General features: G+C 40.0%; 2 protein-coding genes across 4 annotated transcripts in view; both read right to left on the minus strand.

Annotated features, from left to right (window-relative positions):
- The window catches only part of ANK3 (ankyrin 3), a 548,067-nt gene that overhangs the window by 129,320 nt on the left and 393,571 nt on the right, over positions 1-25,176 (minus strand). The gene's annotated exons all lie outside the window — the stretch shown is intronic.
- CCDC6 (coiled-coil domain containing 6) overlaps positions 1-25,176 on the minus strand; it is an 83,180-nt gene that overhangs the window by 5,627 nt on the left and 52,377 nt on the right. The window contains exons 3-10 of one of the 3 annotated variants that reach the window (XM_032768849.2): positions 23,260-23,388; positions 15,072-15,175; positions 12,888-13,048; positions 7,716-7,872; positions 4,984-5,084; positions 609-733; positions 211-292; positions 34-41 (exon numbers count right to left, since the gene is read on the minus strand). In XM_032768849.2, the coding sequence (XP_032624740.1) occupies positions 34-41; positions 211-292; positions 609-733; positions 4,984-5,084; positions 7,716-7,872; positions 12,888-13,048; positions 15,072-15,175; positions 23,260-23,388 (867 nt within the window). The remainder of the gene's footprint in view (positions 1-33; positions 42-210; positions 293-608; positions 734-4,983; positions 5,085-7,715; positions 7,873-12,887; positions 13,049-15,071; positions 15,176-23,259; positions 23,389-25,176) is intronic. The other 2 variants (XM_032768848.2, XM_032768847.2) reach the window with 2 other exon arrangements.

The following is a 25,176-nucleotide window of genomic DNA, read 5'->3' on the forward strand; positions in this document are numbered from 1 at the left end:
AATTAATTTTTTTAGTTAATTGCATGAGTTAACTGTGACTACTCGACAGCCCTAGAAAAAACCTGATTAAGTTAAGTACATTAAATTCAATAGAAAAAAAAATGATTCCAGTTGAAAGATGTTGAGTAGTGTCCTAACAAATGTTTAATATATTGCTATTCTCACTGGAAAACAAAACAAAAAATTAAATAATAATTAGCTGCCTGTTACAGTGACACGTGGTAGCATTATCTTGAAGAAAACCTGAGCTTGGAGCAACCTCAGGTGACTCATCCATCAGATGTGGTGGAGACTAGGAGAAAAATGAAAGTAATGTATTTACTTCCTGTGACACGGGGTAGGTTAGAACATCACGTCTCACACCTTGCCTGCAGATCCACAGGGCGATACCTATTATTGTCTTTAAGGGGACAACATGTTCCACTCTCTTTCAGAGGAAAAGATTTTCCACTAAATCAATTTCTCAAGGTACAGAGGTAATCAGGATTGAAGAAGGCAAAAGAACTCTTAGAGCAAGGAAACAAAATCAAACATTTGCATTTTAAAAAATGGGTTAAGACAAATAACATTTTAATTCAAAAGAAAATTTACTAGTTTTTAATACTCACTGAAATTCCATGGGATGGTCCCATATGTTGCACATGAAGGCCTGGGGAGTTGTAATAAGACATTCCGGCTCTAGTCAGTGAAGTTGGTGGTGTAAAACCAACTGTGTGACTTGCATATGATAGACCTACAATTATTAAAACCAAAGGGACATTAACATTCCTACTGCAAATAATATTGAATCCTGTAAATAATAGTAAGTACAAAGTTTATTTTAAAACAAAGACAGGGTTAAGAAACTGATAACTGTATAGTTAAGTCAGGAACCCAGAAAAAATATCCACTGCTTTGAAAAAAGAATGTCATTATTTTTAATATTTTCCCTAAGGGTTTGTCTAGATTAGGAAAATATTCTGTGTTTGAAAACATCCAGTAACTCCTCGGTTAACATTGTTTCGTTGCTGATCTATTAGGGAACAAGCTCGTTTAAAGTTGCGCAATGCCCCCTTATAACGTCATTTAGCAGCTGCCTGCTTTGTCCACTGTTTGCAGGATTCTCTGGAAGAGAAGCCCCTCCTTGTGAGGATTAGAGCCAGGAGGGGTGGGGGGTGGTAACAATCAGCTCCCCTAAATTTCCTGTAAGGTACGTGGCTATATAGATGTCCAGCAGCAGTTCAGCTGTCCCTCCCCCCACAGCCATGCTGCTCCTGCCCTGCACTCTGCTTTGGAGCTGCTCCTTGGAGCCTCCTGCTTGCTGGGGGAGGGGGGTGCTCATATCAGGATGGCTCCCTGCTCCCTCCCCACCTGTTCTGTACCCCCTCTCCACAAAGCAGAGGAGGGGGACAGGGTGCAGGGACAGAAAGGAGGGAGCTTGCTGGAAGCTCTTGCTTCCTGTCAGAATTGGCAGATCTCCTTAAAAGGGCAACGTACCTGAAGCGGAGTCAGCATACTTAAAGGGGCAATGCAAGTCTCTCTCTTTCTCTCACTCATGCATGCACTTGTGCAGACATGCATGTGTGGTCAGGAGGAGGGAGTGGTGTGCTCCAGCTGGATAGTGTTGGCTCATCATCATGTTCAGTTTTTGCAGGCAAGTGTTTGCAGCTACTGCCCTGCATCTATTGTGTTTCCTCCCTCCTGCCTCAGTCCATGCTGCCTTGCAGAGTGTGAGGCTACGTTAACAACTGCGTATTAACCCTTGAGGGCTCAGCTGAGTGCTAGTTCATCATTTAGTAGCAAGGCATTCCCTGGTAAATATTTCACCCTCTTACTCCACCACCTCGACCAAGCCTCACAATCATTCATTGCTGTATACAATATTAAACTGTTTAAAATTGTTTAAAACTTATACTGTATATGTATATAATGTCTTTTGTCTGGTGAAAAAAATTTCCTGGAACCTAACCACCCTATCTACATTAATTCTTATGGGGAAATTGGATTTGCTTAACATCGTTTCACATAAAGTCGCATTTTTCAGGAACAAAACTACAATGTTAAGTGAGAAGTTACCATATTAAGTAACATGATTTAAAACATGACTTTTCACCTAGTACAGATCAGGTAAGTCATGTTAAAGTGATTATCTTATGGTTGACTGACTGCTAATGTACTTTTAAACATGACTTGCCATGCATACGCTAAGTGTCAGTTAAAATACGTTGTTTAACACATTTCCCAAAGGTCCTGTTTTCCAAGTTTAAATAAACCCCAAGAAAATGACTTCAAAGAAATATTTAGCTAGTAGTAAAATTGTCTGATTTTCAAAAGTGCTTTGCACCTATACTAATTGAATTAATAGGAACTGCCGTTCCTCAGTGCTTCTGAAATTCAGACCTTAAACCTTATGAAAACTGCACTTCTCAAAACAGAGATCTCCTGAAATCTTTAACTCATCCTATTGCTTCCGGATAGATATATCTGTTGGATATGCAACAACTGCTCTCCTCTGTTTAGTATTAGAAGCTAACCACATTTTTTTTCCAATGGGCATCTGACAAAAACTTCCGACTGTCCATTACATTTGTATAACAGTATAAAGAATTTACTCAAACTGAAACAATTAAGTCTGTCTGAATTTAACAGGCTCCACACATTTTTGCCTCTATCAACAGAATCCAGCACTACTGAGTATTACAGACCAGCATCTGGGTTCGTCCGTAGATGATGGTTTACTTTTGTACTAGTGTTCGATAAGAAAATTTGAAGGAAAAAAATATATCAAATCAAACTTCAGGTAACCAGTACAGCTGCACAGGGAAACCAGCACTATAATTATCGTGGATGTCTTAACTAAGAGTGATTCTGATCTCTGACCAGTCACACAACAGTGGCAACTCCAATAACTTCAGCAGAATTACTCCTGATTAGATTAGTTTAAGTGATTTACAAGTAACAGTTGATTAAACTGTTTATATTTCCTACTTAATATTCTATTTACTGATCTGACAGAATAAATCATTTGCACCTAATTTTTTTTTTTTATTTTTTTTTAATTATTCTTGTTGAGTACTAACTAGCACAGTTCAGCTCCACTTTAAAACCAGTCTCCCCGGGTGACATTTCAGGCTGTATGTCCAAGAGGTGAAGTCAGAAGGATGAGGGGCAAAGATGGCTTTAAATAACCCGTGTATCCTCTTGATTTTGGACTGCTTTGGGGACCAAATTTAAATAGAAGCACTGTGTCCCCGCAACCCTGACGCACCTCAGCTTGCAAAGACATCCTCAGGAGTCAGTCTGTGGCTACTTCCTCAGGTCCGGCACCAGAGAAATTCTCTCTCAGCTGGAGCTGGGGATTTTCAAACTTCTGTACATCTTTCTGGCCTTATTACCCAGCATACTCACTCAGTAAGTGTAAGGGACTAAGGTGCAAATCCATGAATTTACAGCATTAGATAGTTTCAAACTACTTTTCCACAAATTCAATTACATCGGTTTCTAAAGGAAACACTCCAAGACATACAGATGTTTTATATCCCCAGATATATTTTGAGTTGGATACACTTGATTTTGTGTCTTATTACAGTGCCTGTGACATGAAGTTCTCTCAACTGTTTGCTTCATCTCCCATTATATTTTAACGTATTTCACACGCTCTGAGTTGATTATGTCAGATTTCCCATCTCATTAGTCCATTAAAAAAAATGCTGCAAATATTTTTCAGATTTGAAGCTTCAGAATATTAGAGTATTTTGGAATATTAGTTTAATTTACAAGATGGGAAGGACACTAGGACAAGTGAATTATCAAAATGATAGTGTGGAGTATTTGTACATAAAACATACTTTACTAAACCAGGTAGCTCCACTGGATCTAAACACCAGTTAAGGATTTTAGTTAACTTTACCACTGTTTTGCAACATTCCGTGCTGCTGGGACACTTCCTGGTGGGACAGTTAATAGAGTTATCAGTAGTATCACAGTTCAGATGCAAATGATGCACCAGGAAAGCAAATCTGCTCCATTACTTTAAGAACTCAGCTTAGGTGAGAAAATAGTCACAGACCTACCGCTGCTGAGAGAGTCTATGACAAGTCTGTCAGGTGCAGCAAGTGCTGCTATAGCCAATATGACTATGGTAGAGCAGTGGGGTTAAGCTATTGGAGCAAGGGGGTTTTGCTGCCAGGCTATGACAGGTCTTCAGAACAGTATCAAAAGGGACAGGTCAGAATAAGGGAATTTTTGGTATGAGTAGCCTGGCCACTAGCATTCCCTGCTGGCAGTAACACCAGAATCCTCACCCATCCACAGTCCTTGGGTAGGAACAACACGTGACTGTGTCATGTGCAAGAAACATGTCTGATGCTGAGTGCTACACATAAGAAAGTCCTCTACTCCCACCCCCAACACTCAGCCACTACAGAAGATTGCAACTACATTCCACAATGAAAGACATTAGATTATCATGAATGTGTGCACTTGTATGAGCGTGTGAAGCTGGTTGTTCCAGCATAATTATGCTTCTATAATTGATTTTCAAAATCATAATATATATCAAATTATACACCAAGAAGTGAAACACCTGCAATTTTCCTAGTAATGTGTTTGAAACCACTGAGATGCAAGAACTCTGGACCATTAAGAATCAGAAAACAAGCCCAAAATCACATTGCATAAGAGAATTTGTGTACTCACACTTTTAGAAAAATACAACTTCAGATGCTAACCACTTAATAATTGACCTTTAATGGACAAGTATGGTGTAGTCTGAACATTCTTAAAAACATGCTGCATTAGATCAAAATTTTCTCTAATCAAAATATGTAAAAATATTCAAGTACTTGAAAAGTTTTAAGGCAAAATTACTCTTTCATTTGATTTTACTTTTTTTCCAGGTAAGCTTTAATAGGCTATTTAAGCAAATATAATACTATGGCACATTTTTATGTGATGCATACAAAAGTTTACCAGAAACTGGTTTATATATGGTTATATATTTACCAGGTGATATAGGTCTGCTAGAACTTGGTGAAGGTGTATACGGGATTGGACTGGACACAGTTCGAGGTCTTAATCCTTGTGCAGACATCTCATTAAAATATCTAACAGAAGAAGGTAAAGAACAATTAGATTAATTTTTTCAAATCCTGATATGTTTTAAATGATTTTCTGCAGCATTAATCTCACATTCTAAAATATACAGATCAGGTTAGCATTGAACCAGGCACTTTTGAATAGTTTGGAACTGCCTGGGTTAACATTCACTTTTTACTTCTGAAGAGCTGAGTTCAAATATTGGCTTAATCTGCAACTGAAAATGGCATCCTAGTCAGCAACCTTGTCTTGTCTATGCAGTATCATCAACGGTGCAAAAAGTGTTTTACAGGAGAGCGTAAATTTAGTCAACATTTTTGCATGTATCTTTTTCAGATTTTTGATACTATTAGTGCTAAAATTAGTGAGCATTTAATTAAGCAAAAGTTTAATTTTGAAATATTACATGCTTTTTGGCCAAACACCGGACAAAGAATTGTTAATATAAATTTGGATTTTGACCAACCAGAAGTGCTACAGTATTTAATCTTTTCCATATAAAATAGTATTTAATCTTTTCCATATAAAAATCACATCTAAGATGAAACCGCATGCCACATTTCTATTTAAACTGAGATATTAACCCATAAAACAGGGATAATGGAAAAGTAGATACAAACAATTACACACATTACTACAGCATGTGTTTAATTTAGGTTATCTTTTAGAAAAAGCTCATTGAATCACAATGGTGATACACTTCGTGCTACTGCTAGATGTTGCTTGCTGAATCCGTCTGAAAAAAAAAAAAATGCAAATATTGCCTTTAATCTTCTAACCTAGTCTTTGAAACAAATATCTAATGTTTTGTTTTATTGTAAGTAATGTGAGAGTCATTCAGGTTAGTTATTTTTAATACCAGAATATACAAACTCCCTAACGAGAACTTCTTTGAGGCTTAGTAGCATTCCAATTTATAATGACCCTATTTCAGGTGCCCTCATACAGCTAGTATAGTGTGAAATGGTGCAATAAAACTATACCATTACAGGAACTCCTCACTTAGAGTTGTCCCAGTTAACATTGTTTCGATGTTAAGTTGCTGATCACTTAGGTAACATGCTCCTTTAAAGTTGTGAAATGCTCCCTTCTAACGGTCGTTTGGCAGATGCCTGTTTTGACCACTGCTTGCAGGAAGGGCAGCCCATTGCAGCTAGCTGGTGGGGGGTTGGAACCAGGGTGGACTGGCAGCCCCATCAGCTCCCCACTTCCCTAAGTTCCCTGTGCAGCAGCTGTCCCCACCCCATCCCACTGCCATGTGCTGCTCCCAGGGACTCCTGCTTGCTATATGGGGTGACGAGGGAAGAAGGGGGCTAATTTCAAGGCATCTCCCCCACCCTCGTGCTCCTGCGCTCCGCTTACCCTATCTTCCATAGAGCTGGAGGACACACAATGGAGGGAGGGAGCTTCTAGGCAGTAGCTGCGGTCTCATCAGCAGGGCAGTGGACTTAAGCCTAGGATCAGCTACTTAAAGGGGAAATGCACATTTTTTCCTCTCACACACAGGGTGTGTGTCTCTGCCTGCCCTCCCTCCTTTCCCGCTGCCTTGTAAAGTGTTGTGAGAGTTAACCATTGAGGGCTCGGTCAATTGCTAATTCATTTAGCAGTAAGGTATTCCCTGGGAAATATCTCACCCTCTGACTCCTCCAACTCAACCAAACTTCACAATCATCATCACTGTGTACCAGTATTAAACTGTTTGTTTAAAACTTATACTGCACGTGTGTGTATATATAGTCTTTTGTCTGGTGAAAAAAATTTCCCTGGAACCTAACCCCCTCATTTACATTAATTCTTCTGGGGAAACTGTATTCGCTTAACATCGTTTCGCTTAAAGTCGCATTTTTCAGGAACATAACTACAACGTTAAGTGAGGAGTTCCTGTAGTGGCATATGGTTGAGTCTCGTAAGAAACCGAAGTATTAGCCTTTGAAGGGAAGACATTTTAGGGCAAGCTTTAAAGTTCTGCCATGATATTATTATGCAAGATTGTAGTAAGATATCAACTATTTCTATTTAAGACACAAAACCCAGCCATCTGTAATGTCCATGCAAGTGATGTAACTTTTTCTTTTAAATAGGAAAAAAAACCCAGGATCTTAACATTCTGATACCACATATGTACAGCAAGAACATCTCAATTAAGAGTTCTCAGGGTAGCTAATCCCTCTTTTGGTATCTAATGTTGCATATATGGTCCTTTGGGGATTGGCAAAACACTAGAACTTGCAACATTATACATCTTACAATTTGCATAGGTTAAGGGTGCTGTAGGCTGTTCAATTCAGGCAAAACCTTGCTTTTGTGAATTTATGTCAAGAACAAAGTTACCATGTAATCAGTCTGTCTCTCAAGTTTACATATTTATATTACCTAAATTTATATGCATATGTTGGTTGTAAAAGCCCTCCCCAATCTTCAGGTATAACTATTCTCTGCTCACGGTAAACGTAAACCAACACTGCAAGAATTAAATCACACTCCTACAAAGGATATGCTTAGAATATATTCTTTTGAAATTCTTTGCATTATTGTATATGAGTTCACTTTCAGAGCTGATATGTAGAAATATCAGTATAAGAAGTTGGATGGTATTTATTTAGTAGAGGACAGAGATCTTAACGTTTGAGAAAACAAACCTTTCGTCATCCATTTCTAAGCTGGATTCACTTTCTGACAGTTGTCTGCATAGAGCTTCCCTTCGCTCCATCTCTCTCTGCAGTTTTCTTTGGAGCCTTAAATTCTCTTCTCTCATATGACGTTCCTCCTCTAAATATTGCGCCATCTTCTCTGAATCTGAAATTCCAAATTTGATAGCTCTTAATCAACTCAGTTTAATGTATATGCAAGTATTTTGAATTTTACTTTCTTTACCCAAACATTTCAAATGCTGAAAGAGAGGATGGCTCAGGGAATTGTTAATTCAATAGTCTTTCATCTCTAAATCACTACTTCAAAGCCTGTTTTAAAGATGGTAGTGATCAAAAGTAGTTACTAACTGATCACTACTTGGTGAACTATGAAATTAAGCTTGCTTGGTCCTTCTCCTTCCCCCCACCCCCTTTTTTCTCCTCGAGGAGATCTGAAAAATACTGCAAGCTTAAAAAAATAATTAATAAAATCAGACCTGTAGGAAGAAACAGAAATTTGCCCTACTGTAAAATTGAAATTTCATATTTCACATGGACTTACATTCTGCAAATGGAAGGATCTAAAATTTTAGAGCAAGGCTTATTTTCTTTTCAAATATTTAATTGATTTTTAAGATTTACTATATATATTTTAATTTTTAGTTTAATATGAGGATATTCAAACTTTGAATACTTTTTTTTTTAAAACAGTTTACACTGATCAAATATAATGACAGAAATAAGTGAAAGGGTTTACTTCTCTAAAAACCACTGTAAATTACTATTCCCCAGGAGGTCTTTCCTTAAAATTATAGAGCAGGTGGAAGGGAAAGATCAGTACACAGCCATACTCTGGAGAAAACAAACATTTGAACAACTTTCATTAAACTCCTGGGCCAGGAGTACCCCAGTAGCAAAAGTTTGGGTGTGAGGGCCTTCAGGGCTAGGGACTGCCGGGGGGCGGGGGAGTATCCCTCCCTGGAAGGGTGACAGGAACTCCCCTCCCTCAGCTCCTAGCTCCACATGCTGCCTTCGCCCACAGGCACTGCCCCCACAGCTCCCATTGGCCGCGATTCACAAACAATGGGAGCTGCAGAATTAGGCTTGGGGTGGAGCAGAGGCAGCAAATGGAGCTAGGACAGAGGTGGGCAAACTATAGCCCGCGGGATCTCCTGGCCAGCTTCTGCTCTGGGGGGCTAGTATCCGGATCCTCCCTGCTGTTCTCCCTCCCCCCGTGACCTCAGCTCTCTCCGCCATCGGCACAATGCTCTGGACCATGGGGCTGCAAGCTCCTGGGGCAGTGCAGCTGCAGAGCTGGGGCCTGACCCGGTGCTCTGTGCTGTGCGGTGGCGTGGCTGCCACGACAACCAGTCACCAGTGCACCAGGCAGCGTGGTAAGGGGGCAGAGGGCGGGTGGTTAGATAGAGGGCAGGGGATTTCGGGGTGGCAGTCAGAGGGGGGGTGTGTGGATAGGCGTGGAGCGCTCCAGAGGAATGAGGGGTTGAACGGGAGGCATGGAAACGGGGGGGCTGCACAGGGGGAAAGGGCGGGGGGGGCAGGGGATCGGATAAAGTGGGGTGGGGCCAGGCCACATCTGTCTTTTTGGAGAGGCACAGCCTCCACTAAATGGCCCTCCATACAATTTTGGAAACCCAATGCGGCTCTCAGGTCAAAAAGTTTGCCTGCCCCTGAGCTAGGAGCTGAGGTCGCGGCTTCCCAGGAGCCCAGCAGGGAGCCTCACCAACCCGTTTTCCCCAGGCCGTGACTCCCCCCCTCCCCCTGCGCACCCGCAGCAGTGCACCCCCAGGCCACACCCCCCTCCCCACCACCCACGGCATCCCCCTGGGCCCCACACCCCCATGGCCTCTCCAGCGTCCACAGCCTAAGGAGGACTGCAACAGGCGCCTCCTATTATTCCTGCCCCACCTCCTGGACGAGTCTCACCTTGGGATCCCAGAGTAGAAGTGGGACAGGGGCTGAGGCTTGAATGGCTTTCTCTGAGGTGCAGGAGTGTGGATCCTCAAAGACCACAGATTCGCCCGCGAGTTTTTAAGACTGTGCAAGCAGGAGGTTGTATTTTCGGCAAATAAGCCCGCACAGTGAAAGGGCAGGTCCTGAATGGTGCTTTGGACCTCCGCCAGTATCCCCGACACCTGCAGCCACATGCTATGTCTCATTGTAATGGCAGTGGCCATAGTGCGAGCCACCGAGCCTAATGCAGGCTAGAGGGAGTTTCTTCACACCACCCTGCACTCCTCTAGAAGTGCAAGTCAGCCGGGAGCAACTCCTAAAACTTTATCAACATGCTCCAGTAACTGAAAGCACAGTGGCTGAGTACTGCTTGCTGGCTGGAAACTCAAAGCTGGAGCCCTCCCGGGTCATGTAAACCTTCTGGCCGAAAAGGTCCAGCTTCTTAGTGTCCCATTACTTTCGAGTGGGACCCAGCTGTCCCTGCCTCGTTTTATGATTGTTGCATCAACCACTAGAGTCTCCGGCTGGAGGTGGGTGAATAGGTATTCATACCCCATCTGCAGGATAAAGTACCTCGTCTCCACCCCTTTAGCGATGAGTGGTATCGAGGCCAGAGTCTGCCAGAGTACCTTAGTGGTGTTCTGGATAGTTCTCATCAGGGGCCAGACCACCTGAGATGACCCTCCAGGGCAAGAACGTCCACCATTGGGTCTGAGTCCTCTGTGACTTCCTCCACCTGGAGGTTTAGGACCACCCTCCTAACAAGATTCTGGAGTGCCCTGGTGTCTGTCACCAAGAGGGTGGTGGTGGTGTCTGCCATTGCTTTGCTTGCAAGGAGGAGGCGGCCCGTGAGACCAGGTCTTCCTGACCCTCTGGCTCCCTACACGCTGGGTCAGGTGGGTCGGTTTGCCCCGGGACTAGAGGTGGCTTCAGTAGCACTGGTGGTGCTGGCTCAGATGCTGTGCCCGGGTATGAAGTCCCAGGATCCTTGTCCCATGGGGGGTCCTCCAGAGCCCTGTGACATCAATGTCGCTGAGGAGGGAGCCTGGGTGAGGATGCCACTGATGCGGCCCTGCAGCCCTATTCCTGAGCCTGATGACAGGCCCAAGAAATCCAAAGAGGGCCACTGTACTGGCTGCATCAGGAAACAGAAGACTTGGCCTCCTCTTCGGAAGAGTACTCTGAGCCCGGCAATGGGGGGAGCATAGTCTGACAGTGCCGGGGAGTGGTACTGGGGCGATGGGAACAGTGCTGTAACATCATGGGCTTGCCTAAGTGGTGAACGGGGGGTGGCGCTGCCATCGGTGCCACAAATGGTGCTGAGGACGGTGTCACATGCTGCGCCGCCACCGGAACTTAAGCCGACATCTGGATCGGGGCTTGGGACTGTGCAGTTATGGCAATAAGGTCCCACGATGCCTCAAAAGTATCTGGCATGGAGAGGAGATCAAGGTCTTCTTCCAATTCCTCCTGAATCGGAGAGTCCATCAGCACCAGATTTGACGGATCTTTGGTCAGGGCCAGAGTCGATGGTGGCAGGCTATAGGTGTCCCGATGTGGGATGCACCCTTCTGGAATCCCCTCACGGCTTCTTGACGGGTGAACGACCCCTGTCTGCCACCTTCTTCCTCTTCTTCTTACATAGCAGTGGGGACTGTGAGAGGTGCCGCCTGCTAGAATTGGCTTTACGAGCTGGGGAGTGGTGCCAATGTTCCTTGGAGGAGTTCTTTCTTGGTACCAGGGCATCCCATACCGGAGCGCTGTGCACTGATGCTGCCGGTGCATTTCCAGTACCAGCTGAGGGCAGAGGCCAACTCCATTAGGAGGAGTTTCAAAGGATAGTCCTGCTCCCTCTCAATCCTGGGTCTAAAGCTCCTGCAAATTGACCACTTGTCTGTATGATGACCTTCTCCCAGGCACTTAAGACAAGTAGCATGCGGATCGTCTCTGGGCATAGGTTTCCCATACCTCTTGCACGACTTAAACCCCTGTGACTGAGGCATGCTCCAGTGTCTGGGGAAAACTAGCAGGGAGGACCCCCCCAAAATAAGCTTAGCTTACTATGAAACTACAAACTACTGTAATTACAACTCTATGAAACTATTCACAACTAAGAAAGGGGGACCACTAGGTAAGCATCTGTGAACGCAAGAGACTGAGCTGCTTCAACAACCATCACTGGCGGTCAGAAAGAACTGAGCAAGCGGTGGATCGGCAGGGACCTTTATACACTGCCATGAAGGTGCCACTTCAGGGGGCTCCACAGCCGACCCGAAAAACCTTCCGACGATCATGCACGTGGCACACGCACACCAACTGGAACGCACATGAACAATCACTTAAGAAAAATGTAGGTGTTTTTTGAAAATTTTACTGTAAATCAAAGATACAATAAGGAAAGAAACAGCAAAATAATGAAGAGTGCTTCAAGTTTAATCAATCACTCAAGTATTTGCACATGAAGTACTCAGTATTAAAAGCCTTGTTTTCATTGTCAAGTTTGGTAAATGAAGGCTATATTGGAGAGTTTGGCAAGACTAACACTCTATCTTCTTTATGTGGCATTCAATACTAATATCCCAAACCTGTACACAAAGCCTCTGTCCAAGAGCACCCATCTGTCTGTAAAGGAGATCATTATCTATGCAAAACATTATTGCTCCAAAAACTGGGTAGCAATATTCCAGTTAGTCTGCCAAGACTAGCACACGGTGGGAGTGGATGACCGTCAATCCAATTACTAAAAGAAATTATATACCAACAGAGACTCTGTGCCTTACTCTAGCTAGTAGAGTCAACATCTTACACAGAGGTACAGGTAACACTTTCCCACTCAGAGCTTATGCCCCAGCATGGTGTTGGAGCAGCTGTGTTGCTGGAATTCCTATCTTTCAAATGAAATGCAAAGTACAGGACTGACTATTCGTGGTAAAAATAATCAAATAACATTTTTCACACAGTAAAGGATTTAATCACAATGGCCTAGTTAAACTTCAATCTGAATATTAAGTTTTGTCATCTACCTTTAAATTTTAAATGGATGAGAACAGTAAGTGAAGAGCATCTTCACTGTTCTTACAGTTGGTGCAGTTTAAACAGCAAATAAATTCCAGCACCAACTAAATTAAAAATATGTAGGAATTCCTTTAGGTGCACTTTAGTAAATTGTTAGCTACAAACTCCATTTATAGCCAAAGAGAGTTTACTTACGTTGCAACTGTGCAGCTCTTAGTTGTTTCTTTAACCTCTCTACTTCATTCTTTAAAAATCTGATATGTCGCATCATATTTTCTGGGGAATCTATTTCCATTGATATGTCTCGGGGTGATGGTGGAGCAGAGACTGGTTGGTCTAACTTCTCCTGCAAAATTCTATATTAAAAATAATTTAGATGTTATTGTATTTCTGAATGTTAGAAGCACATACTTTGAAATAGTAACATTTTAATAGGTATACATTGCTCCAATTATGTTTTAATACTATGCTTAAGTTTTATTAAAGAAGGTAAAGTTTATTTTGTCAAATGCCACTTGTTAGATCTTTCAAAATTTAAGTGTTCAGATGCTGATACTGTCAAAGTGCTTCTAACAGTAAATGCACACCATTTTGAAAATGAATAGTTTTTGTACACCTCAGTGAAATAACTTCATGAAAGCCTCAACTATACCCACTATATGCCCAAATTTCAAGAAGTATTTCATCTAAATAACTGTCAAAATAGAGTTAAAAGGAAAACTGAATTTACAGGGGCAAAAACAAGCTATAAACAAGCTATATTTATAGCCTTGTTCCATTATTCATTTAACTACTGTGGATTTATATTAATCCCCTCCTAATTCTCTTAAGTAACTTCTCAGCAAATTCAAGTCCAACTCTTGTGGTACATTTATATTTGTGCTTTGGATAAAGAACTTGTTCCTCAAAGAGATCAGTGCAGAGCAACATTCATTAACACTTTTTTCCTGCACTACTGATCTATGAATATATACATTCACTGTGTTGTTGAATAAAAGCAAACTAGACACAGCTTCCAAAATAGATATTCTATTTAGTATCTCTGCACAGAAAAGTATTTCACATCATATTTCCATAGCTAGGGTTTCAAATTACAGCAAGCCTAAATGTAAATACCTGGAATCTGTCTTAATTATTAGGGTTTCAGGCACAATTTGCTTTTCGTATAAAGTGAGCTCTGCAATAGAATGATGTGCTACATAAAGGTTCTTGAAGTCAAGCGAGGGAGGAATCTATCAGCATGAAAATATGAATTTGTTCTCTGTTAGACACATATTGGGCAAAGTCAAACAGGAAACTGTGCAGCTGAAGATGAATACGGGTACAACACAGCATAAGCCCTAAGTAGGGGCCCATTCTTCATAGAGCTTTTGACACTGGTATGAGACAGATTTTTTTTTAGAGCACCACTTCATTTCCCATTAAGTGGGCTACCATTCAACACAGAACTATAAAGACAAATGTCAACTACTTTTAATGGTATTTTTTAAACCCTGGGCTTATTCATTATTACTTGTATTGCAGAACTTCCCAGAGGCCCAACCAGGAATCAAAGGCCTCTTTCAGATGGATGCTGTACAGCTGTATAACAGAAGAGTCCCTGGCCTAAAGAGCTTATAAACTTATGTCCTTTTTTGATTTTCTGTGATGTACTGAGGGTTTAAAGATTTTTTGAATTTCTTTTTAATCATGAAAATATCAGGAATGTCAAATCTGAGTGTCCCTAGTTTTGCTGAAGAACCTCTGGGAGGTTTCAAGGATATTTAATGTGAGCTGTAATACCCTTACAGCAGGGAAAAATTGTATAACATTATTTTAAGATAGCCTTTGGTCAAAGATTTGTCACTGAAATTAAAAAGCTGTTAAAAGACAAAAACAAAGTTTACAAAAATATGATGAAAAATATCTTCTCCCAAATTGCTCAGTTCTCTCTTCATTTTTGTGATGTCACAATTTCACTATCCTTAAGCCAGTCTTCCAGGCTACAAAGGACCTGACTTTCTTATGGGATAAACAAGCAGAAAAGAAAAAAACAAAACACATTTTTCAAGACTTCTTTACACACAATAAAGCAAGAAAGAAAAGGTACAAGCCCAATTGTTTTCTTTGTAGGTCACCTTTTAAAACAGCGTTAAAACCAGCCTGTCAGCAAATATTAAGAGAGTAAGTTTGCAAGTTTCTCCCTGGTTTCCCAGTTCCCTTGTATCTTGTACTACTTTGTTTTAGCAAATTTAAGAAGCCAAGTATGTGATACATTGTAAAACAAGTAACTTTTGAAATGTTGTAACTTCTGCACCTTTGGCAGATTAAACAAGCCTCTTGCAATGAATGAAGTATTAAATGGTCTATCTTTAATAATGAACACATGACAAGACAAACCGTTTCTCTGCTTCAAGTTTATCCATCCTCTTCCAGAGACGATTCACTAGTGCTTCTTGTTCTTGTTCCAATGTATTTTCAAGGTCAATCTTCTCTCGTCTTAGCTGAGGAAAAAGAATTGTTTGGTAAAAGAGATGAGAATTGACTTTTCTGTTTAAGATTTTTATTCTGGAAAGTTTAATATTCAGCCTATTGCTAAATTTTGGGGAGAAACTGTAGATTCATTAAAATAAATAGTGGAATAGTATCAAAGTAAACGGAGATCATGGAACCCCATCAATACAGGTACGTAAGCTGCCTTTAGTGTACATTGCCTTTTCTCCCTACACGGATCCCTTCTACACAGAACCTCTCATTCCCAGGTTTGGGTTGCTCTGTCTTTTTCCATACCTGGTCACGGAGCTGCAGTGCGGCCAGCAAGTGAAAGGATAGGTCCTAGCAGAGACACCATTCATTGCATGTGTCACAGTAACTTAAATTGACAATGTATTCACAAGCTTACACATCTACTGTATATACAATTATTCTTATAAGTAATTAAAAAAATTTAAAGTGGAGAATTAAACAACAAACGTTGACACTATAGAGGTTTATGTTTGCTTGACATGAGAGGCAAGTTGTATACATTACAGGTAAATGCAGCAAGCAATGAAGAAAAGTGGTGTGTCTATTTTTAGAAAACTGTTGTAGAACCAAATTCTAAAGCCAGCAGAAACAAGGGTTCACAGAACTTCCAGTTTTCCAATGGCTATTAAAAGACTAGTAACCATTACTGATTCAAGTATGAGCTACCAGAAAATAGGAAAAATCCTGCACATCAAAATATCCCCAAAGAAACTGAACAGTAGTCAGTTCTGGATGAGAATGCATTGCAAGTTCAACAAGTACAATTGTAACTGTGAAGACATCAAAGTGCAGTAGCTCTGAAGAGAAAAGTAACAATAATGAAATGTACCTAAGCTAAAAAGGTTTAATACTTTGGCCTTCTAAACCACTTTCCATCTGTCGATCTCAAACCAACCAGATACTAATACCACCCCTGATGGGGAATTAAATGTTCTCATTTTACAAATGGGAAAACTGAGGAACAGAGATTATGATTTGCTCACAGACATTCTGCTTATTTATGGCTGAGTCAGAAATTGAATCCAGATCTCTTGAATCTCAGACCTGTGCTTAGCCCTTACATACAGTGGAGCCTTCCTCTAAAACAAGTGAATTGTGATTATTAATCCAGATACTAAAGCAAAATTAGATATTGAATTGGTTCATGAAACAGTTTACCTTCCAAATACAAGTTTTTGGTCCATGTACAAGTTTTTTCATAAAACTGAGAAAAAATTAGTTACTGCAAATAAAATAACTATTGCACTCAAATCATGACTTTTTTTAAATGACAATAAATCTCTCTATCATCAGTTAAAGTAAAAAACTGAAGAACTAATAAGCCTTTCCTTTGCATTTGTGTGACAGACTCTTTAATCCAGACAGTTATTTTTTAATTTAAAAAAGTGCTTTTGAATTGAGATTCTCAATTAATAGTTAAGGAAATTTATACTTAATACAACCAAAAGTCAAGTCCAGAAGCAGTATGTTGCAGTAAACACTCAAGGCATTAGAATGTGGATCCTGACTCCAGCAGAAGCTGGAGAGATATAAAGATAAAGTGTTTAGCATGTTGCTCTTTAGTCAATTCGTCTCACCAGTGCTTGGAAGAATACACGACATTCTGAGAATTCACTCCTCCCTACCCCCATACACATTTTTACTACACCATGAAGGTACGTAGAGGGAAGTTTAGATTGGACATTAGGAAAAACTTCCTGTCAGTGTGGTTAAGCACTGGAATAAATTGCCTAGTGAGATTGTTGAATCTCCATCATCGGAGATTTTTAAGATCAGGTTAGACAAACACCTGTCAGGGATGGTCTAGATAATACTTACTTCTGCCATAAGTACAGGGGAGTGGACCAGATGACCTTTTGAGGTCCCTTCCAATCCTATGATCACCTGATGATAGGGGATGACTACAGATCAGCTGTTGTAGTACAGCGGTCTCTGCATCATTTAATTCATACAATTCAGATTACATTCATCACATTTGAACTTTTCTTTTAATCACTTTTACATTTCAGGTACAATCTAGCACAACTCAAAAAAGCTTACGTGAGAAAAACAAAGTAATATAAATTTTCTTCAGTCAATCAACAATTGCCAACAAACTCAGATTCCACCAGACACTAAAAATAAATGAGCCTTGCATCATGCCCTAAAGATCAAGAAACAGGCTCTAATGGACTCCCAAGGAGTGAACTCCAGAAGCAAGGGTCCTCAATCATGGAAGTCCCACTGCCACTACTGCACCTGCAGCAGCACAAAGTGTTCAAATATAGGCACAGAAAGCAACTATCTCCTTACACATCTTAAATGCTGTAATGGGATGTATATAAGAACAGCCATATTGGGTCAGACCAAAGGTCCATCTAGTCCAGTATCCTGTCTTCTGACACTGGCCAACATCAGGTTCCCCAAAGGGAATGAACAGGACAGGTAATCATCAAGTGGTCCATTCCCTGTCACTTATTCCCAGCTTCTGGCAAACAGAGGCTAGGGACACCATCCCTGCCCACTCTGGCTAATAGTCATTGATGGACCTATTCTCCATGAACTTATCTAGTTCTCTTTTGGACCCTCTTATAGTCTTGGCCTTCACAACATCCTCACACAAGGAATAACAGATTGACTATGCGTACTCCTTTTGTTTTAAACCTGCTGCCTATTAATTTCCTTTGGTGACCCGTAGTTCCTGTGTTATGAGGATGAGTAAACAACACTTCCTTATTTACTTTCTCCACACCAGTTATGATTTTATAGACTCTATCAAATCCTCCCTTAGTCATCTCCTTTCCAAGCTGAAAAGTCCCAATCTTATTAATAACTCCTCAGATGGAAGCCGTTTCATACCCCTGCTCATTTTTGTTGCCCTTTTCTGAACCATTTTCAATTCCAATATATATCTTTTGAGATGGAGCAACCACATCTGCACGCAGCACTCAAGATGTGGGCATACCATGGATTTATATAGAGGCAATATGAAATGTTCTGCCTTATTATCTATCCCTTTATTAGTGATTCCCAACATTCTCTGTCTTTTTGACTGCCATTGCAAGTGGATGTTTTCAGAGAACTATCCACAATGACTCCAAGATCTCTTTCTTGAGTGGTAACAGCCAATTTAGACCCCATCATTTTATACGTATAATTGGGATTATGTTTTCCAATGTGCATTACTTTGCATTTATCAACATTGAATTTCATCTGCCATTTTGTTGCCCAGTCACCTAGTTTTGAGAAATCTTTTTGTAGCTCTTTGCAGGCAGCTGTGTTCTGCACTAAGGAGCTTCCGAATGGATTTCAAGCACAGACTAAAGCCAGTGTCTACATAATGAGTTTGACAGGGACCAGTTACGTTTTAAACTAAGGGCAGGAGGCTGTGGCTACATGGTTCAGATTGTACACCACCCTTAAATTAATAGGAATGTTCCCACTGATGTCACTGGAAATTTGCATAGACACAGGTGTGGTCCTTCGGTTCTCACCAAACTTAGTTATATTCAGCATTCTATAATAGAAAAATGGTATTTTTAGGACCACAATAATTCATGCACTGTTTTCCTTCACCCTCCTTTCTTTGGTTTTCCACCTATATCCCCCTCAAAACTTCATATTTTGTGCATATTGCTCTTTCTTCTCTATGCTTTTCCTTTGCCTCAGGACTTGAACTTACTGTTCCCCCAGCATCCCAACTCTGCCTCTGGGCTTCATCCATCCCTTTTCCCGTTCACACCTTAATATATTGCTGGGCCCAAAGAGTAACCTTCCTTCTTAAGCATTAAAACCTGTTCTTTTTTCTTTCAAGAACTACAGGCTAAAGGGGTGGTTGTAGCACCAGAATCTACTGTTAGCTAAAGTCCTACTTATCTCACCAACTGCATCTCTTCTAGCTGCCCTCTGCTTTGCTCATTAGGGAAGCAGCTGAAAGAAGAAACAGTAAGAGGCCACAACTAGCACTGCAATCATAACAGCAGACGATAGCACTTGAATGGCAAACTGTAACAGCCACCTCATCCTGTATCACTGCATCAAGAATGGAGAAGCACATTCAGTTCATTTTAGCTAAAATATCCAGCTAATGAAATTGCCAGAGTTTCAAACTTTGCTGGTATGCTTCAGGGTGTGATGTCTGAACCACAGTTAAAATCTCTCAGATCTATTGATTCCAGCTATCTGCTCTCAGACAAAGAACCACATCAGGTAAAATTCAGAAACACAAGGAAAAACAAAAAATGAGCTGCAGAAACAGAATTGTCAGAGCAGATTACCCCTGGAGTGGGTTGCCCTGGCCTACTGGCTTTGACACCTGTGCCACAAACAGAGCACACTATAGTACTCAAATCGGGAAGCAATGAAGGCACTGCAAGTTCTGCAACAGAGAGAATGAACTTAGTCACATGCAATATAAGATACCGTGGGTCACCGATACTACCTGAGAATCTATGACAGTGTTGGATCCCATAGAACCCCAGCACTGAAAGCAATGTAGCCTCTGATGTTAACACACATTTATTGTCTCTCCACAATAGTTGAAACCATTCCTTAACATTATCCTTCCTCCTCCTCAAGCATAACATCAACATCAAGACAGTCTTATTCAAATATTGAGTCTGCCACACCTATGTAACTGGGGAAATCATTCTCTCTCTCTCTGCCTTAAAATCCCCACCTGTATAATATTTCCCTTTTCTTGCCTTTTAACTGTTTCTTACTATTTCTTACCACATGCATATACAGGTTGTAGCACAATGAGGTTACAATCTCTATTTGGGTCTCTAGGGCATTAACATAATAGTAACAGATGAGTTAAGTATTGTTTCAATTAATCTCAACTTAAAAAAAAAAAAAGAGGGAAGAAAGGGGGTTTAAAGGAACTTGGGATTTATTTTACCATACTAAAAAGAAAAGATTATACACACAAAACTTTAACACACCAAACTTATAGGAGCAAGGAAATTCAAAAACAAGATTGGCCACCTATCTTTGACTCAAAACTTTGCACAAACATAAATTTAGTGCATTATGCCAGGTACCTAAGTACACGGAAACTGGAGGACAGCACAGTAAGAACACAGCCCTTTTATCTTTCAACCAAGCTGTCTGCCCAAGATACACAGAAACATCACAAATGCCAATGAATTTACAGAGACAGGGTGAGTGAAGTAATGCCTTTTACTGAACCAATGTCTGTTGGCATGAGAGACTAGCTTTTAGGTTTACAAAGAGTTCTGTTTCAGGACCTGAGGAAGAGTTCTGTGTAAGCTTCAAAGCTTGTCTCTCTCAGCAACAAACATTAGCCCAATACTACACATTACCTCACCCACCTTGTCTCTCCAATGTTCCTGGGACCAACATAGCTCCAACACACAAGAAATTTACAGACAACTATTTGCACTGATATTTCAAAGGTTGTAAAACAGAATAATATTTCAGTTCAGTTTGCCTGCACTTTAGTTCTAAGTGGCCACCACCACCACCTTGTGGCTAAGAGAGTTATTTCAGTTTAACGTTTGTTTCCAGATTTTGATTGTCGTGATTTTGTCAGGTACTACACCCGCCTAATTTTCTATTTCTCAGATCCTTCAATAAATCCACATTCAAGCACCAGGCAGAAAAACAGAATAATAATATTTAGTATATATAGTATTGACATGTTCAAAGTGCAAAATAAACTAAAGGGGATAAAATCATGGTTAAAATAATTAAAATCAATGTTTAAATTAAAAAAAATTTTATTTAAATTTGATTTTTTAATATGAGAATTCTTTACTTTCATCCCATTTTATAATGTTCTGTTTCTAAACTGGATGTGTGATACTTTCATTAGTTTCCCAGTTACCAGTAGAAAAAAACCCATCTATGTAAAATCTGGAATTCTACTAGTCTTGCATTTAAAATGCTCTTCTATGCTGAAAAAGCCAAGTCTAGGGCCTTGTGTTTGCAACCAACATTTCCTTCCAATATGCTCAATTTCCATAAATCAAGAAAGCTGAAATCCTCTGGCCAGGCTAGACTTCATCAGGGTTTGCCTTTTGAAGTCCATGGGATGTGTGCTCATAAGTCACTAGGTGCTTTTGAAAATCACACAATTAGGTGCCTAAATATGGGTTGGAAAAGTCTGGCCTATCTTTTATAAAAAGTTCACAGTAATTTTGTTAATATACTGAAAGTAGAAATAAATTTTCAGTGTGAAGCTTTTGGTTTTGAAGTAACAGCTTTATGCCACAAGAACAGTTTTAGCTCTCTAATGATGCAATGGTCCATGCTTAATCTTAAACAGAGTAGTCCCACTGAAGTACAGTAAATGTGAATCAAGTATACCTGCTTAAGTTTTTGCAAGATCAGGACTTCCATTTGCCGTATTTTGATTTTTGCCTCTAGCAGTGTTGTAAAATTCAAAAGATACCCTATTCATAAAAGTATTTTTAAAAAAAGTTTATACTTTAATTCATTAAAGTTTTCATCTAAAATTGCGACAGCACACATTTTCCAGTTAGTTTTACAGAGCCTCAATTTAAATAAATTACAAAAAAATCAAATGATTTAAAAATCACTCCATCCCAACATTACAGAGACAACTCCCAACTCATTTGAAATCTTTTCAATCGTATATAACAAAATCCCATAAATTGGATTACTAAAAATCAAAGTGATAATTCTCTATTTACAGTCTATTTACGTTTTGCATTTTGGGTATAATTTCTCCCACTTTTTGCCAGTTTCATTACTTAGTATCATGCATGAGGATAATGATATGCCTGCCATTGCTCTGGGAGTCCTCATGTAGAGCCTTTCCAAGCCACTTTGGGAGTGTACAGCTTTTCAGTCTGACTACTTCCCTGAATCCTTGCACAAAGCCAGGATGAAGCAAGAGTTTCTCCTGCTATACTGCACTATTCCCTGTGTGAAAAGACCCCATTTTCCCTATCCACAGAGCAGGGGTGGGCCATCATGTGTCAGGTGAGGATAGCATATGCACTGTAAGAGACCGTGTCTAATACGTGGTGAAGAGCAGCAGCTCATACCAGCCCCATTACCGGTCTGCTTATGAGACCAGAGGCTAAGTGCTAGACACAGTATTAGCACCTTTAGGTGTGAGTGCTGGCAGAAAGAAGGAGATGATTTTATTGTCATTTATATAGTCTATATTTCAATTGTTATTGCTGTTTTTCTGTTCTCTAAGTTACTTTTTCTAATGTTTCCCTCTAGGATACAGAGATAGGACCATCCAGGTCTGGAGGGAAGATACTCCTCCTTCCCAAAGTATTGCAATGTGGCCCCTCAGGTGCGTACCACTCCTGCGGGATGGGAAATAAGCAGGGTCATAAAGTGATGCTGGAGCATTATGTTGAGGTAAACGGATTTGGAAATATGGGGGGAGGGTAACTTTCAACAAATTATTTTTTTTCTACGTGGTCTTTCAGTTGTATTGTGTGCGGGAAATACTGCTGAGGTAGTGGACAGACAGATGAGCAAACTTCTTCAGTATCAGAACATACACTGAGGGGAGAGATGTGGCGTTTGAAATGTGGCTGCTGAACAAACATACATCTGTTTTTAAGGTCAAACCATGGGGGACTAAGCTATGTTTTACTCAACTGTCATTTTATCATTTTGTGCTCTTCCCTGCTTCATTGTAAACACCTGGGTACCGTTTCAAGGACTTGTATGTAAACACAAATGTGTACAGGTGAGCTAATATGTTATAACGATGGTGGCAACACCAGTATTTCTCAATGTACAAAAGGCCTTGTAACAGCCCTGTGAAGCACTATTATACAAACAGGCAGTCTGAAGCGTAACATTAAATAATTTACCATAACCATTACAAAATAAACCTACCAGCTATTTCCTTTGAATATTCCTGATAACATTTTCCCCCTATCCCGAAACAGTAAAAAGCTGAACAATGACATCCAGCTAAATTATAGATTAAGAAATGGGTCAAATTTGGAGCCTAAAACATTTATGTATTTTTAAATTACTTTCCCCCCCCCCCAGTGAAACAAATCTGAACAGAAGTCGTTCTCTAGGAAAAACACTTTATTTCAAAGAATGGGAAATAGATGTTTACCTGCTCTAAAGTGAGCTGCTTAGAAATGGTATCATTTTCCAGTTTTTTAATTTTCTTCATCAGCTTGTTCACTTGAAACTCCTGTTCCTGCTCTAAATGCTGCTCCAGTTCAGCCTTCTCATGCTGTAGCTAAAAATTCAAGATACATATGAAAATATTTCAATGCATAATTATAAAAGACTACAAAGCAGATTACACAGGACTATAAGTATCACCACATTTTTTCTTTCTGGATATTAAGGACTTCTCTACTGGCTGTATTCAACTATTAGAAGATTTGAAAATATACAGCACACTTACTAAGATCAACATTTTAAATTATGTTAAATTTCCAAATATTTAGCAAAGACAAAAATCTTCTCTCTTGCATTAATCTCATCAAATGGAGTCAGTTCTTGGAGTCCTCTCCATCTAAAGTGCTCTGTTCAGTGCCATGTCCTCTACCTCACCACATCTCTTTCTTTATGACATCCCACAACTTCTTGGGTCAGCCTCTTTTTCCTTCAATCTTCATCTCTTGAACTCTTACCCACACAGTTGTCAGGACGGTACTTGACATGACCAAACCATTTGGCCCTGCACTCCATTTTTTTTTGTTTATAGATGTTACTGGTACTTTGAACATGTCTAACACACACATTCCTTCTGGGGTCTTTCTTGCTTATCTTATTAATCCACCTCAACATTCACATTTGTCTGGAACAGATCATTCAGTCATGTCTCTTTGTTGCCCACATTAAGCGTCATATACTAAAGCTGGATGGACTATTCTTTTATAAACTCTCTCAATTTTACTGGTATCTTCTTGTCACATACCATATGACTTCTCTCTTTCCATTTGAGCCATGCATTTATTATCCTAGCTCTAATTTCATCCTACATTTCCCCAGATTCTGGAATGCAGATACTTGAAACTTTGCCTTTTTGATACTGTCTGCCCATCTAATTTCAAGGATAAGTCTTCATTGTTCACGTTATTAAAATTACATACCACTTACTCTTTTTCCCATACTTATTTTGAGGCCATATCTGTCCAACACATCTCCCCTTTTTCCAGATCCTTTTCTAGAGCATCTTTCTCCTCACTGCATAGAACAATATCATCTGCAAACATCATGCACCAAGATGCCTCTTTCACTATGTTCCTTGTGAGGGTATCCAGATGAGGATAAACAAGAAAACGCTCAATGCTGATCCCTGAGGTACTCAAACCTTTACCAATAGTTTGCTTGTTTCACTAATAAAAGTTCTATTGACATCGCACCTACATACATGGCTTGAAGAAGCAGCACAAATATTTAATACAATTTTCTTCCTTATTCACCACCAGATTTCTCTTAAAATGCATGCAATTCAAATATTACAAATTGTATGAAAATTGAGAAATGCTGTTATGTAGCATAACATTGTTAAAACAGAGGTAACTTTCTAAGAAAAAATAAAACAATTTGTAATTTCAATATCAAAAGTATACTATTCCCTAGTCTTATACCTTCGTAGACCAAAATTTAAATCCTGCCTCTGATGGTCACATCTTCATGCTCACCTTAAATACCCACCCTACACCACTCCCAGAAATATGGTATGACTAGAATTTTCAGAAAAGAGAATTAAGACTAACATGAGGGACCCAAGTAATAACAGAAATGCACATAAACCTTGCACAGCAGTGCCTAGCTCAAGATAATGCAAGTTTTTCACTTTTATCAATTTAAAATTTGCTCTTTTTTTTTTAAAATGGACCCATTCTCTCATGAAAATTAATACCAAAGCCAGCTGCTGATAATCAGGTTAACTGTTAGTTAGTGAATTAATAACTGTACGAAGAGGTACATGACCAAAAAGTCTTAGGCCAGGTCTACAATGAAATGTTATATTGGCATAATTACTTTAATCAGGATGAGAAAATAAACCCAC

Source organism: Chelonoidis abingdonii, chromosome 15, assembly GCF_003597395.2.
Source record: "Chelonoidis abingdonii isolate Lonesome George chromosome 15, CheloAbing_2.0, whole genome shotgun sequence".
Taxonomy (NCBI): Eukaryota; Metazoa; Chordata; order Testudines; family Testudinidae; genus Chelonoidis; species Chelonoidis abingdonii.